This window comes from Larimichthys crocea, chromosome X (genome assembly GCF_000972845.2).
Source record: "Larimichthys crocea isolate SSNF chromosome X, L_crocea_2.0, whole genome shotgun sequence".
Taxonomy (NCBI): Eukaryota; Metazoa; Chordata; class Actinopteri; family Sciaenidae; genus Larimichthys; species Larimichthys crocea.
The window spans coordinates 25,382,392-25,395,022 of record NC_040020.1 but is presented as its reverse complement, the minus strand read 5'-3'; the positions used below and the strand labels follow the sequence as shown (position 1 = coordinate 25,395,022).

Sequence of the window (12,631 nt, the reverse complement as noted above, 5' to 3'; positions counted from 1 at the left end):
TTTATTACTGGGTTACATACATTATTAAAAACGGATATGATGTTCCACTCTGATCGACTACATCATCGGTGGTGGATAGATTAGTACGCCTGCGCCGTCAAGACGTCACGTCTCTGGATGTAAATACGCACAGGTAGTCAGAAAGGTGAGTTTTGCGTGATTTCCTGGTGAAAGTGAAGTGAAACAAACTGAATGAGAATATTTTAAGACTGGTTTTAATCATTTAAAAATAATTCAAAGCTGTCAAAGCTTCCTGGATACAAGTTTAAACTACAGTTACGGCGATGGAAGACAGAGACGGAGCTGCAGCCTCTGAATCAATGGTAAAATAATGAGTTTTGAAATGTATCCAATGTTTTCTGACACTGTCACAATATTAAGAATGACTCGACTTGTAGATTTGTATGTATATAATAGATGATCAGTTTTACACACTTAACAAAAAGTCTGTTAATTCTCCAAACACCAAATGTAAGTTAAGAAGCCATGACAAAAAAAAAAAAAAGAGGTGAGGAACAATAAACAAATTATGCAAGAAATATCAAAGTGCAAAAGTTTTATTACCATGTAAGGAAAGCCATATAATGTGTCAAGCAGAGTTCAGTTCAACAATTGGACCTTTAATATATCTGCATGGAAAGTTATTTATTGTAGTTGTTAAAGTCACTAAATAAGAATATACTGTGAATGATTTATTTGCTGCTTAAATTCATTTTTAAAAATACTAATATAGTTGAATTCTTTCTTTTAATGTTTCTGCACATATAACAGTAATCAGACCGAGATATTTAAGTCCCTAATAATAATATTGTTGAGTAATATAATTGAATTTGATGGTTTTAAAAAACAGAAAGAAAAAAAAGTATTTTCAAAACTACATCCTGGTTGGAGGATTATTTTATCACCAATGAGTATCATTTAAAGAAGTAAAATTTCCAGAAAAGCTAACAGAAGAGTTCAATTTATATATTTATATATCAAATTTATTGCTTATAAGTTTAGTGTGTGGCTGCACTGAGATATGTTGGACAAAGGACCTCAGTATTCCTAAAATCCTGGTTATGGCCCCTGCAAGTATCGTAAGCCCGGACTGTATTAGGTAAAATTAAAATTAATTAAATTTACCCAAAAGATCAACACCAAAGATTCTTTTGTTGTTGTTGTTGTGTTGTGTTTTGTTTTGTTTGTTTGTTTTTTCACCCAGCTGAATTTCTCAATTTACTGTTATGTGATAATCAAATTACATTTATTTGAGTACTTTGAGAGTTTGAGAGCTCATAAAAAAATACAGTAAAGCTACTCTGATCCTCAGACAATACACCTGTTACAATCACACGTCTCATAGAAATAGATGACAGTCTTCCTGTTTTACTCCTCAGGTTTAATCACACATTCTTCTGTATTTTAATATCACAGTTTTTGTTGATTTTCTGCATTATGCCGCAGTCATCTAACATCTAATACTTATTTCTACAGGCCTCTGAACAAGATCAGGAAGTTCCACCTTCCCGTCCTGTGTCCAACGTCACACCTGATCCTGGTACACAGCAAACACACACCCACACAAGAACTGGACTTTGTCCTATAAAACATATTAGTATTTCATCCAGTAGTACAATTAATTAGATTTCGTCATCATGTCCGTACACAGGTCTGTCAAATCAGTAATTATTTTGTGAGTGATGTTGTAAACATCATGCCATATTATGTAATACATTGATGTTGGAAAATATATTTATTAATAGCATGTTTAACATTATTGTTTTGAAGATGCTTTTTCCTCAGAGATAATGTCCTTTTAAAATGGTCATAATAGCTTTATTTATGACATAAGAATTTGTGTTGTTTTTGTTTGTGTGTTTGTTTGTTGTGAAACTAGCAGATGATTCAGTCACAGATGAACCTCAAACCAGAGCAGACGTCTTAAAATGTGAGTCTGTTTTATCTCTACCACCTGTGCCACAACCAACAATTTTTGTTATTGATTAATCTATTTTCTAATTGTTTGGTCTGTAAAATGTCAGTCAAAACGTTTTACAATTCTACCTTTGGACAGAGCCAGGCTAGCTGTTTTGCCTGTTTCCAGTCTTCCAGTCTGGCTGCTGGCTGTTTCATTTTTATATGACAAATATTAGAGTGCTATCAATATTTTTATTTAATCTCAACCCAAAAAATTCAGTCAGAATTATTCCTCCAAACACAGAGATCTGGCAGACACACTGTAGAAGAGAAAGAGAAGGTTTGTGTTGCTGATGTATTCTGAAATAAAATACTGGCTTGAGCTTGAAAGACTGTTCAGTGTTTCTGTATTTATTCACCTCTCCTTCTCCTGTCACAGATTACTGTCACCTCACCCTGGACCCAAACACAGCATACAGAGAGATGCTTCTGTCTGAGAGCAACAGAAAAGTGGAGCTCACCAATTTAGTCCAGGACTATCCTGAACACCCAGACAGGTTCTCTCACCTCTTTCAGGTGCTATGTAAAGAGAGCCTGTCTGGACGCTGTTACTGGGAGGTGGAGTTTAAAGAGTCTGTTGAAATAGCAGTGGCGTACAAAGATCTCGGCAGATCAGACTATTACGCTGAGTGTGCGTTTGGTTGCAACGACAAATCCTGGAGTTTAGACTTAAACAGAAACTATAAATGTTTCAGACACAATGATGAAGAGACTGAGGTGCCAGAGCCTCAGTCCTCCAGAGTCGGTGTGTATCTTGATCATAAGGCCGGTATTCTGACCTACTACTGCGTCTGTGACACGACGCTGCAGCTCATACACAGAGTTGAAACATCATTCACAAAGCCGCTCTACCCCGGGCTGTGGGTCGCAGGCACCGCCAAGCTGTGTGACCTGGAGTAGAGGTGCAGACAAATACTGAAGACTCTGTCCTGTGTCAGCAAATGTCAGTCCACTGGTAAAAATGTACATTTTAATTTACATTAGAGATGAGGATGAACATTCACACACATAAAGAGACTACAAGGAATACAAAGTATTATAATGTATCTTAAAAGAATCTTGTCATTTTACATTTTTAGCCATGCTAGCCTTGTGGCTCCATGTGTTTTGGATTGATTGCTATGAAATTATGTGCAGACATTCATGTTCCTCAGAGGATTTCTTAAAAGACTTTGGTAATCCCCTCTTCCCTGGAGAAGACCCAGAACTCACTGTATATATATATATATATATATATACATACATACATACATACATACATATACATATATATGAGAATTATAATCCTCTCGTCCATATCGCAGCAAGAAAGTGAACATGGTCATTAATAAGTGCATTTCCCAAAATCTTAAACTATTCTTCTAAGCTTCTTTGACATAACTCTGGGGACTGGCTGACCACCTGAGGCTGGCTACTGAATGAGTCAATCTCCATAAGCGCAGCATGCGCACAGTTCCGTCCCTTCTGCCATAGCATCTCTCAACAAAGCATCCCGGTAACTACCATGTGTGGGAGCTATGGGTATGGGATAGGGGTGGAGAAATGTGCTGTATTGAATGTTTATGCTGTCGTGTTTCCATGTACAGTACGTACCTGTGTTTAAATGTCCTTGTAAGTACAATAAAGTATCTATCATAACCGTCATAAGGGTGAATTTTTATATACCTCACCTGTTTAAATTATATTAAGCCTTAAAGTTATGCATAGTTAACAGCGTGAACGCTTTTACTGACAGGTAGGTGCCGTTACAAATGGTTTGTTTGAGCACCCAGGCGTCATTCAGCCCACCTCAGGTCCGCTGATGATTCACGTCTTTGCCCATTTTTAGACACCAACATGGCGGCAGCCAGAGCCACAAATCTTAAGGTGACGTATACGCTGTCCATTCTTTATAGTGTCAATGGTTAGTTTACTGGTGTGATCATTTTAAAAATGACAGTATGACACGAACATAAAAATGGTACACATACAAGAATTAAAAATAATTTAAATGGAGTTTATTACAACATCATTTGATTCAGGTCCTCTGTACAAAGTTTCAGATCGAACACGTCCTTAATTTTTATTTTTGGCACTTATTCTAGTGTTGTGTAGAAGAAATGATTCTTGACTCAGAAGCCACAGTTGCTGCCAAATGTGAAATGTTGTGGAACAATAAACTAAAACTCTTTACAAGCATCAGAAAGCATGAAGATCATCATTACTCTGTCATGTAAATGTAAACAATCACAGCTGATGGGTTGTTGTAGATCAGCCTAAAAGAGTTGTTGATGAATCAAATCAGAAATCGCTGTGCAGATGACGATCAGTCATCGGTGCTAATTGTTTTAGCACCTCAGCTGTTGAGCACCAATCACACTTAAGGTTTCTTGTGATGTCACAACGGCGATAGATGTGGTGGTTGGGCCACATGGCTCTGGAACAAAGTTATCCGATCCAGCAGTGTTAGCGGGATGTCTCTGATGACTGAAGGCAGGTCTTCGTGGTGCAGCGGATAGATGACAACGCTCAGGGCCGAGCGCTCATGTGTAAATCTAACAAACAGAGAAAACAAGAAAGAATTAGATTTGTCTCGTCATTTCATGTTTCATCCACACACACAAACACATGAGCACCGACCTGTCCAGCAGAGCTTTCTGCAGCGTGCGACAAGCCACTAAGGTGCCACCCATGAACATGTGGCACATGATGACATGGCGGCATCGCTCCATGAAGTCTTCTGTGGCTGATGGGTCGAAGGTACCGCTGCGTGAGATAAGGCAGAGACGCTGCAGACGAGAGCAACTGGACAGAGCCTCGAAGAACGACGCGTTGGCGTTCAGGTAGGGCTGCTCTAACCTAAAACACAGACACAAAATGTTCAATGAATAAAGACAACAAGCTGAACAAAGATGTGAACTCTAATTATGCCCGTGCATCTGTCTAATGGTTAGGATTTAGTATTAACGCATCTTCTAACCTGAGTTCCTGTAGCTGTGTGCACTGTTTAAGTGTGTCCAACAAGGCAGCGTTGTAGTTCATGGTTTTTAGTGATCCCATATTGGCGAGGGATAATACCTGTAGGTCCTTGCACTGTCTGGCCAGCTGTACCAGCCCCGTACCCCTAAGGACCCCAGGAAGCCCGGCCAGAGTCAGGCGACGCAATCGCGGCAAAGCCTCAAGTGCTGCTAAGTGTGCATCGCCGACTCCTCGTGCCCACGCACACATACCACGAGGCTCCACGCTGGCACGACTGCAAGGCTCAAGTCGAGGCAGCACAGACACAAAACCTGGACCGATGATCTCTAAGGTCTCTAGAAGTGGACAGCCAGCTAAGAGCTGAGTGAGCCCTGAGGTGCTGTCCCTTGACAGAGAAGACTCTGAGTCAGGCTTGTAGTTCTGGAGCCCCAGGCGTGGAGGTTTCTTTAACCCGAGGAACAACGCTGAAGGAGTCGTGTTGTTGGTCGAGATCTGGTGTGTGTTTAAGCCGTCTGACAGGGCGCAGGCAGGCAGCGTGAGAGAGTGCAGGTGTTTGAATTTGGCCAAGCTGGCACACAGGTGTGTTTCTCCATCCAGCCCGGGTGATTTTTCATGATGATAGTGTGTGTGCATCAGGTTTAAGTGTTTAATGTTGGAACAGCCAAGTGCCAACCGGCTCATTGTCCCAGGAACCAGCTGATCTTCCACACTCCTACACTCTGAGTAAAGGACCTGGTTGATCCCACTGAGGTTCAGGCTGATCAGCTGCGTGGCATCTTTGACTCCTCCCTCAAGCAACGACTGGAACACTTGCGGCCACAAAGCCGGGCAGCGGCTGAAGCTGAGGTGCTTCGGACTGTTTCCCTCCAGGGCTCGCTTTAGGGACAAGGAATCCAGCCAGGACCGAGGGAGCTGCAGGGCCTCCAGATCACCTCGTTGACCTAAACTCTGGGCCAGCGACGGAGCAGCAGGCCAGTGAGCCGGGTTTGGGCCAGGAATCGACACAAGGAAAACTCTGAGGCGCTTTGGAACATGAACACTGAACACTGCCAGATAGAGCAGGAGCAAGGTCTGGTTTACCTAAGGACATCAACACACAGATACAGTAGTTACAGACTGCACAGTGCTACAGTATATATGTACATACACACTAACAAACCTACCTCTCCTGGGGCCAGCCTGGCAGTGAACTCCTCCAGCTGCTGGTAGTGTGGCACACTGCTCTGACCCACCATTAACTGACAGCAAACACCAACACCCTCTCTGGTCACATCTGGGATGTCGAACTGCAGCATCAGCCTGCAGGGCAGAGACACGCACATGGACACACAAGTTCATACGAGGCATCGTGAAGAACATGAACGCACACATCTAAGATGAGAAGTACCATCAGTGTAGTGTTGCTGAACGGCTTTATCGGTGGCTCCCTCACTCTCCTACACTGTTCATGTCTTTCTCTCTATCTCCGCCTCTCTCAAACCAAAGGAAACTTCTTTGTGTCACCTATTTTAAATCTCAAGCCCGACACAGATTTAGAAGCTGGGTACATGAAATAAACAAAGCCAGAACACAACAGGTAGTCCATGAATCCACCTGGATCGTCTCAGTTTCAGATACTGACTGTGGAGGATTGACTGGTCTCATCGTCTTATTCTCGGCCGCAGCGTGACGTCATTTATGGTTCCCAGAGGATCAATCGTAATGGATCTTAAGACTTTGCTGACCCCCGACTTTTCATCTAGCACCACCATGAGGCCTGGTTTTGTAGTTTTTAGTGAAATATCCCCACAACTATTAGGTTGATTGCCATGACCATTTGCTAGACATTCGTGCTCCCCTCAGGATCAGTTGTAATCATTTACGTGATGTCTTAACTTTTCATCTAGCACCATCATCAGGTCAAAACTATGTTTGTCCATGCTACCCCAGACCAAATACCTGCCAAACTAATAGCATTCCCATCAGTTTATAGAGCCAATTAGCAAATGTTAGATGGCTAAGATGTTAAACTAAACTGTGCTAGCAGTGCTGTGCCCAAGAGACACGGTACCATGGCTACAGACTAGAGACTACATGGTGCATAAATTTTATATAAATAAACGGTGATTCTGATTCTCTCAGGTGAAATCACAGTAATCTCATAGCTTCTTACTTGCGGAGTTGGGCGCAGCATGGCACCACACCATAACTCGGTGTCAACAGTGTCTGTCTGAGCTCCGACAGGCGACTCAGTGAATCCACCGCCTCTGAACTGAGCAGAGCAGAGTTGAAGCCCGTTGTCACGTCAAAGGCGAGCGATCTGAGCAGAGAGAGGGATGAGAGGAGACGGGAGAGACGAAGGGAAGAGAGGCGACAGCCGGTGACATCAAGGTGCGTCACTCCTCTGCAGCGTGAAAGAAGCTCCACTGTAGAGCCGGACAGCCAGTAGCAACCATTCAGGCTGAGAGACTGCACGTGGTTGGCTAGCTGCTTCAATATAGGCCGGAACAACAGATCATCAGCCTGGAGGAAAAAGAACACATATTTTATTAAACGTTTCTGTACATATTCTGCAGTTCCTACATGTGTGAACTTGAAGATTAATAGAAAACTTAAAACAATCTTTGTTTGTTTTTTTGAAAATGGCTTTACCAGATACTCCTCAGATAGGCTGACGTTTGAGAGCAGGGTCTTATCGTGACACAGTGTGTGCAACTTGTGGCAGACATTTGCCACGTTCATCACCAGGTCACACACTGGAACATGACGGAGGATGCACAGCAGGATCTCATCGGACAAATCTGACATTCCCACCGAGGTTGACATCGTGTCCTCGTCACATACAGCCTGAGACAGACAAAGACAGCAAACAGTGTAACCTGTGTGTTCAATCAATCTTTGAAAAGAATTACAGTGACAGTCAAGATGCTCTAAGTTTTTTGTTTATGTCTGGTACCTGGTTGCAATTACTAACTCTTGGTATTTTGTTATTGAAGTAATTTATACGGTGGTCCTTTTATTGCGTCTGGTTTTGTTAGGCCATTGTGGGCAGGGCTGCAAATCAACGAGCATGACTGCTTTGCAGCAAAACTGGATTTTTATACACATCAGTCAGATATTTGGCAAGTATTAATTTGCACAATTCAATTTTTCACTACCTCTGTACAATGCTTTCATTCTTCTACTTCTAATTTAATTGTATATAGTTTTTATCTCTATTTATTATCCATCCATCCATCCAACAGAGGAAACATTGTTTCAAATTTGGGAAAACCCAGTCCACTTCAACTAACTCCCTGTTTTCCTCCCTGCTGACATGTTTCTTTATTACCGGAAATCGAAATTTAGCGGGTCTCAGCGCTCCCGTCAGAGGCGAGTGTGGTGTCAGTTTTTGCATACCATGCTCACATTTTCTGGTCGTGCTCTGGTCTGAGAGATTCTGGACCTGAAACCTGATTTCTCCATGGAAATAGTCTGGAAAAGGCATCAGCTGGAGTGACTCATACCTTTATGGAAGATCTTTATGGCTGAAAGTAAGAAAACAATCACAAAACGCTGACTCCAGAGGATCCATGCCATCATTGCCCTTCTTGTTTCATCAACTCTATTTACATCATTGAGAAAATGACTTTCATCCTTCGACTACAAGAGGAGATGGGGGAGAGGGGAAAATGTGACTTAGTTATTTTTATTCTTCATATCTAGACCTCTTGTGGTCCTGCACCACCATTTTTTTTTCGATAACATAGTAGCATAGACATTTTCCTCTATCCAGCTGTAGACAACAGTTGTACACATTATAGTTACGTTAAAAGCAAATAAGACAAACTAAAGCAAATTTAAAAAAGTAAGTAATATATTTAAAAAGGTATTTCTTGGCCCTCCCATTCAGACTTTTAGGTATTACTCCCAATCTATTTGGTAAATCTTTTTAAGACTGTCTTTAGTTTGGGACATAAGCAGAATATATGGGTGTGGTTGGCGGTGTGTGCTCCACACTTTCTCCAGCATGAACTAGAATGTGACTGGCCCATGTTCTGAAAAATCTAGTAATTATTTTCCACTTAAATTCCCTCCGTGTACTTGAATTTGTAACCATGTGTGACTCATTGCACACCTCCTCCCAGGCTTCCTGCAGTATGACCACATTCATTTCCACCTCCCATCTTTGCTCTATCTGTAGGGATTTTTTACTAATGAATTTATTTATCTCAATTTCTTGTTTGTGTTTCTATTGAGAGCTGGTTCTATAGGAGGATTTTCCCCACTCCTTGTGTATTGTCAGAAATGTTCTGACCACCTTCTGAAGCCCAAATGACGAGCCACTGCTGATATTTGCTTTGATAACCTAAAAGTTGTTTGTAGTTTATTTCAAATTTTAAGAGCAGACTTAGTCCAAATTGCCATTTCTTTTATGGCACCTCCCTTTTTTAAATATAAGTGTATATATTAATATCAGTATCTGTCTGTCCACCCTTTTACAAATGAGAGTAATTTGGGTGTAACATTTAAAATAAAAGAGAGACAACAAAACAAACATGCCTGACTGTACCACGCACTGTTTGCGTGTTAAAGTTAAAATGTGCGTGAAGCCTGCACGAGCCTAACTTAGCGGTAACATTAGCTCGTGAGCTGCCCGTTAACGTCTGTGCAGGTTTGCCGGTTAACACACCTGTGAAATCTGTCGATCCATGTCCTCTGAAATCCCGCTCACGGTCACACTCATGATCAACAGGATTTCAGGTGGTGTTCATCCAGACAGCGGCTCATGTCTCGATGAAGTCCCGTGTCACGGTGAGCCACAGCCGGCGGAAGAAAAGTCCAACCGGCCGTTGACAGGTCGGATCACGTTCGCTGCTGCACAGTGACGGAAAGTCTGTCAGTGACGGACACACTTCCTGTCTGTGCGTAATTTAACTCTTTTTCAAAATAAAAGTTCAGAAAGAATGCCAGAAAAAGATATTAACTAAAAAAGTACTGTGTTTCAAAATAAAAGTACAAAAAGAATGCCAGGAAATAAAGACATGAACTAAAAAAGTACTGTGTTTCAAAATAAAAGTTCAGAAAGAATGCCAAAAAATAAAGATATGAACTTAAAAGTACTGTGTTTCAAAATAAAAGTACAAAAAGAATGCCAGGAAATAAAGATATGAACTAAAAAAGTACTGTGTTTTAAAATAAAAGTTCAGAAAGAATGCCAGGAAATAAAGACATGAACTAAAAAAGTACTGTGTTTCAAAATAAAAGTTCAGAAAGAGAGCCAGAAAATAAAGATATGAACTTAAATGTACTGTGTTTCAAAATAAAAGTACAAAAAGAATGCCAGAAAATAAAGATATGAACTAAAATGTACTGTGTTTCAAAATAAAAGTGCAAAAAGAATGTCAGAAAATAAAGACATGAACTAAAAAGTACTTTAATAGAGAACTTTACAAGGTAACATGCAAAATATGACTGCTGCTACTGAACCAGACTTTTACTTTGTAAAACACCAGTCACTTCAACCTCTAGTGACTTTTATTACTCCACTTTACACTTTGTTTAATCCGGGGTGTCCAAACTTCTTTTAAAGACAATGTGAAGATGCCCGGGGGCCAATACTAACTAACTAACTACTAAATAAAATAAAATTACCAATAAAAGTAACATACAAATGCACTGTTCTGTAACAAATCTGTTTTGATTGTCACAATTATCTTTTTTAACAATTATCTTTTTTAACAATAACAATAATGACCAGTTCTTCTTTTCTTTCACATCTGGAGTCTGATAACAAAGAATAAATTGGAATATGTTAAACTTGATAGTTGATACAAATCTTAACCTCATGTTCATTCTAAACATGACTTATTATGAGCAATGCAAAGCCTGGTGACATTGCTTCTCTGAGTCTATATTTTGTAATTAAAACCTGGATATTCAAAGTGACTCGTAACTATAGTTGTTTGGTAAGTGTAATGGAGTAAAAAGGACAATATTTGGCTCTGAAATGTAACAAAATACAAGTATCTAGTAGTGCAAAATTGAAAGTCAAGTACAATTAGCTAAAAAATTATACTTAAAGGTACAATACTTGAGTAAATGTATTGGGTTCTACTACTTTACTTTTAATATATTGTTCAGAACATGTATTGGGTTCTACTACTTTACTTTTAATATATTGTTCAGAACACAAAAAAACACAAATCTTTGGTAAAGTCAAGCAATAGAGATTAAACTAATACTGTATATCTGATTAAAAATTACATCGCATGTTCATTTAGTTGTCCACATGATGGCACTATAATAAAAGGTTTCATAGTGAAATGATCTTCAGGGCTGAGTACAACACTCAGCCCTGACCTGCAGCTTCAAAGGTGGCTGTAAAAAGTTTTACTTGTTTAAGAACAATCAGGTTGAATTGTGGCACGGTTTCCATGGTTTCCAGTGCTGACACATTATTTAAGGATGTTATCAAAAGTATGATTCCTGTAACCATCTGCATTACTCTGTGCAGTCGTCTGCTGGGGAGGGGGAAGCATGGAGAGGGACAGGAAAAAAAATCTAACTGGTCAAGAGGTCAGCTCTGTCCTGAACTGCCCCCTAGACTCCACAGAGGAAGTGTGGGAGAGGAAGATGTTAGCAAAGCTGACATCCATCATGAACAACTCCTCTCACCTCCCTGCACGAGACTGTGGAGGCATTAAACAACCTTCAGCAACAGACTGCTCCAACCATGTAAGAAGGAGCTCTACCACAGGTCCTTCATTCCAACAGCTGTCAGACTCATGAACTTTTCTATATATTTGACTTATTTCTTATCAACCTTGTGTATACAAGCAGCTGTGACAAGTCAATTTTCCTGGTGTGGGATCAATAAAGTCTCTTATCTTATAATTTTCTTCTTTTCAGTTAAACTTTGAGACACATTGAAATCTGTTGTATTTAGCTTTCGTTTAGTTTCATGCTTGAGAACTTGTCATTAATATTTAAGTTAAACTTCAGAGTCGTCCTTATTATAGGGGCGTTTTCAAGCAGCAGACTTGTCGTGGTTTAAAAGGTGTTATGAACATTACCAATGATAACATTGTATGCACTACTCAAGTGTCTTAGTGAACTTAAAACACTGTTACACACCCTGAAAAAGAAGCAGCTTAACAGAATCCAGCCATCAGGAATACGATTTACACTTGTGATATGTCAAATGTCTTCAATATAAATTCTGAGGATTAAATGCGTTTCCTTGAATACTTGTTTACTAAGCTGAATAAAGACCAAGCAGACAGACCAGAATCTCAGACATGTGCGCTTTATTGGGTTGTTGTGTAGACCAGAGGCTCAAAGCCTAATGCACAAACCTTCATACACCCCCATACAAGGTAGAAGCTTTGTCTTTTGCATAATGACAAAAACAAACTGGACCAAGTATCGTTTAAGGCTGAAAGTACAAAAACAAAACAAGTTTCAGATTACATAATTTACATATTAAGCAATACTACAGGTCTGTTGGGCAGTGGGCCCACCAGAGAATAAACCTTCATAGAGGCAAATAAGGTGGTGAACAAACACATCTGGAATGACCTACACAAACACGACAATGGACATCATGTTCTTCACACATTCACACCGCCTGGGACGCGCTCTGAACTTCCTGCAGAGTTTCTCCCCATCAGGGGGCATGGTGCCATAGCCATAGTGATGAGGAAAAATGGGAAGAGGTGTTGGGGGCTCAGCATACACCAGTGTGTTGGTGTAG

At 40.4% G+C, this 12,631-nt stretch overlaps 3 protein-coding genes across 6 annotated transcripts in view; 1 reads left to right on the top strand and 2 right to left on the bottom strand.

Annotated features, from left to right (window-relative positions):
• The first annotated feature begins 49 nt into the window (after positions 1–49).
• On the top strand, positions 50–3,593 carry LOC104921177 (stonustoxin subunit alpha). 2 transcript variants are annotated; one of them, XM_019261833.2, is made up of 4 exons: positions 50–323; positions 1,477–1,540; positions 1,883–1,930; positions 2,339–3,593. In XM_019261833.2, exons 1-4 carry the CDS (start codon positions 285–287, stop codon positions 2,857–2,859), a joined length of 672 nt encoding a protein of 223 aa, XP_019117378.1. In that variant the 5' UTR covers positions 50–284; the 3' UTR covers positions 2,860–3,593. The 2 variants fall into 2 exon arrangements, with proteins under 2 accessions (XP_019117378.1, XP_010731939.2); XM_010733637.3 differs by having other exon boundaries at positions 1,880–1,930.
• Positions 3,594–3,934: 341 nt separating this feature from the next.
• Positions 3,935–9,769, bottom strand: fbxl18 (F-box and leucine-rich repeat protein 18). 3 transcript variants are annotated; one of them, XM_027283607.1, is made up of 8 exons: positions 9,569–9,769; positions 8,296–8,423; positions 7,549–7,743; positions 7,070–7,419; positions 6,081–6,216; positions 4,919–5,997; positions 4,579–4,797; positions 3,935–4,493 (listed from the first exon to the last, which is right to left on the bottom strand). In XM_027283607.1, the coding sequence occupies exons 2-8, from the start codon at positions 8,359–8,361 to the stop codon at positions 4,337–4,339; spliced, it is 2,202 nt and encodes a 733-aa protein (XP_027139408.1). In that variant the 5' UTR covers positions 8,362–8,423; positions 9,569–9,769; the 3' UTR covers positions 3,935–4,336. The 3 variants fall into 3 exon arrangements, with proteins under 3 accessions (XP_027139408.1, XP_019109199.2, XP_010731938.3); XM_019253654.2 differs by having other exon boundaries at positions 8,305–8,423; XM_010733636.3 differs by lacking the exon at positions 8,296–8,423.
• Positions 9,770–12,168: 2,399 nt separating this feature from the next.
• actb1 (actin, beta 1) overlaps positions 12,169–12,631 on the bottom strand; it is a 4,019-nt gene continuing 3,556 nt past the window's right edge. The window contains exon 7 of the mRNA XM_010733633.3: positions 12,169–12,631. This exon is cut by the window's right edge and continues 216 nt beyond it. The gene's annotated coding sequence lies outside the window, so the exon portion shown is untranslated.